At 54.6% G+C, this 3,096-nt stretch overlaps 1 protein-coding gene across 1 annotated transcript; it reads left to right on the top strand.

Annotated features, from left to right (window-relative positions):
* Positions 1-13: 13 nt before the first annotated feature.
* On the top strand, positions 14-2,001 carry MRPS18B (mitochondrial ribosomal protein S18B; the record flags this gene model as incomplete). The annotated part of the gene is made up of 4 exons (XM_042892617.1): positions 14-82; positions 197-263; positions 1,155-1,214; positions 1,670-2,001. Coding segments are annotated over 4 exons (513 nt in total), but the record flags the coding sequence as incomplete, so codon positions are not given.
* Positions 2,002-3,096: the final 1,095 nt, after the last annotated feature.

The raw sequence follows: 3,096 nt of genomic DNA, 5'->3' as shown, positions 1-3,096 counted from the left end.
CCCCCCCCCATAGCGTAAGGGGAAGCGCGTGGGGAACCCGTGCCCCATCTGCCGCGACCGCAACCTGCATGTGGACTTCAGGGTGAGCAGAGCTGGGGGGAGGCGGGGGGCACAAAAACGGGGTGAAAAAAGAGGAAATCCGGCCTCCTCATCTTTGTTGTCTTCTTCCTCCTCGTCTTCCCGTTCCTCGGGGCAGAACGTGAAGCTGCTGGAGCAGTTTGTGTGCCCCCATTCCGGCTCCATCTTCCATCCCACGCACACAGGTGAGGGGACGAGAGAAAGAGGCTGCGATGGCTGCCAGAGCTGCGTCTGGGGACAGCGGGGTGGCCCCAAAACCCCCTGTAGGGCCACCAAACCCCATAAGGACACCGCAATGGGCACCAGAGATCCTGTAGGGCCACCAAAACCCCCTGTAGGGCCACCAAACCCCTTAGGACACCATAATGGGCACCAGAGATCCTTTAGGGCCACCAAACCCCCCTGTAGGGCCACCAAACCCCTTAGGACACCACAGTGGCCATCAAACTCTATAAGGACACCATAATAATCACCAGAGCTCCTTTGGGGCCATCAAACCCCGTTGTAGGGCCACCAAACCCCATAAGGACATTATAATGGCAACCGGAGAACCTTCAGGGTCACCAAACCCCTCTGTAGGGCCACCAAACCCCATAAGGACACCCCAGTGGCCACCAAAACTCCCCTTTAGGGCCACCAAACCCCCCTGTAGGGCCACCAAACCCCATAAGGACACCACAGTGGCCACCAGAAATGGTTTGGGGCCACAAACCCCTCCTGTAGAGCCACCAAACCCCCTAAGGACACCACAGTGGCCACCAAAACCCCTCTGTAGGGCCACCAAACCCCATAGGACACCACAGTGGCCATCAAACCCTATAAGGACACCATAATGGTCACCAGAGCTCCTTTGGGGCCACCAAACTCCCCTGTAGGGCCACCAAACCCCCTAAGGACATTATAATGGCCACCAGAGAACCTTTAGGGTCACCAAACCCCCCTGTAAGGCCACCAGACCCCACAAGGACACCGTAGTGGCCACCAAACTGCCCTGTAGGGCCACCAAACCCCATAGGACACCACAGTGGCCACCAAACCTCCCTATAGGGCCACCAAACGTTCCCTTCCCCCCCCAGGTGTCTGCATGAAACAACACAAGCTGCTGCTGAAGGCCATCGCTGAGGCACAGGACCACGGTGAGCCCAATTGGGGGAAGGAGGGGGGGCACATTCATCAATTATACGTGGGGTAATTAACACGGAGACACTAACGATGAGTAATTAATAGGGAGCTCGATGGTAATTCGTACTTCAACGGTATAAATCAGGGGGTAAGCTGTCCTATAATGGTTCATATTGGGGTTAAGCTGTCCCTTAATGGTTCATACTGGAGTTAAGCTGTCCCTTAATGGTTCATATTGGGGTTAAGCTGTCCCTTAATGGTTCATACTGGAGTTAAGCTGTCCCTTAATGGTTCATACTGGGGTTAAGCTGTCCTATAATGGTTCATACTGGGGTTAAGCTGTCCCTTAATGGTTCATACTGGGGTTAAGCTGTCCTATAATGGTTTGTACTGGGGTTAAGCCATCCCTTAATGATACACACTGTGGCTCGCTGGCCGCCATCTTGCCTTCATCACCTCCATTCCTCAGGGCTGCTATGGCTGCGGGTGCCCTTCGTTCCTGTGCCGTCAGACGATTACCTCACGCTGCATTCGGCCATCGGAAAGACTCCTCCGGGCCCACAGCTGAGGGAAGGCAGCGCGTGGTACCCGTGGTACGAATGGCAGCAGCCGCCTGCAGCCGCTGTCGCTCGCCTCAGGCGCATCTATAAGGATTACCTCAAGGAGGAGGAGGGGGGGGGGGAAGCGGCTGTGGCCCAGGGCGAGGGGCAGAAAGCGGGGTCTGAAATGGGGGTGGAAGGGCAGAAGGGAGGAGTAGAGGCGCAAAAAGGTGGGACGGAGGTGTGAGAAGGGGAATAAAGAGGTTTGTGCGGCTTGCAAGGGTGTTTTTTCCAGGCCCTCAAGATGGCGGCGGTGCACACAAAATGGCGGCCACGCCCACAACATGGCGGGAATGGGGGGAAAAAATGGCGGCGGTGCCTTCAAAATGGCGGCCACACCCACAAAGTGGCGGGAACGGCAAAAAAGAAAATGGCGACCACGCCCACAGAATAGTGGGAATGGCAAAAAAGAATGGCGGCGGTGGCCTCAAAATGGCGGCAACGCCCACAGAAAGGCGGGAATGGGAAAAAAAAATGGCGGCGGTGCCTTGAAGGTGGCGGCCACGCCCACAGAATGGCGGGAAATGGCAGCAAAATGGTGGCCACGCCCACAAAATGGCGGGAACGGCAAAAAAAAAAAAAAAAAAATGGCGGCGGTGCCCTCAAAATGGCGGCAGGAAATACAAATGGCAGCGGGGCCCAGGAAATTGTGGAAAAATTGGGGTAAAATGAGGAAATGGTGAAGCATTGGGGAAAAATGGCCAAAGATTGGGGGTAAACTGGGGGAAAAATGGGGAAAATTGGAGCGAGGAGGGGGAAATGGGAAAAAATGGGGGCAAAATGGGGATGAATCGGGAGAAGAGGCAAAAATTGGGGTGATTGAGATTAATGGGCAAAATTGGGACAAAATGGTTTAAATTGGGGGAAAAGGGAGAGAATTGGGGCAAAATAGGGAAAATTTGGGTAAATTGGGGAAAAAATGGGAAAATATGGGGTAACGAGGGGAAAAGTGGGAAAAATGAGGAAAAATTGGGAGCAAATGAGGGAAACTGGGGCAAAATGGGGAAAAACTGGGAGGAATTGGAAAAATAGGGAAAATTTGAGGCAATTCGGGGAGAAATGGGGCAAAATTAGGACAAAATCGGGGCAAAATGAGGAAAAGCGGGGCGAGACGGGGAAAAATGGCGGCGACACCCTCAAGATGGCGGCAACGCCCACAAAATGGCCGCCCCCATGAGGGATGTATGGAGGGGTGTATATCCCAGCATGCACCGCGCTGCTGCCTGGTTGCTAATGGGCGGGGATTGATGCGGCGGGTTGTCAAGGGGCGTGGCTTGTTGCCCGAACGTGATTGGCT

The sequence above is a fragment of the Lagopus leucura genome, unplaced genomic scaffold, assembly GCF_019238085.1.
Source record: "Lagopus leucura isolate 7727_CA_CO unplaced genomic scaffold, USGS_WTPT01 34562-0_obj-0_obj, whole genome shotgun sequence".
In the NCBI taxonomy this organism is placed as follows: domain Eukaryota; kingdom Metazoa; phylum Chordata; class Aves; order Galliformes; family Phasianidae; genus Lagopus; species Lagopus leucura.
This window is presented reverse-complemented; position numbering and strand designations above follow the sequence as displayed.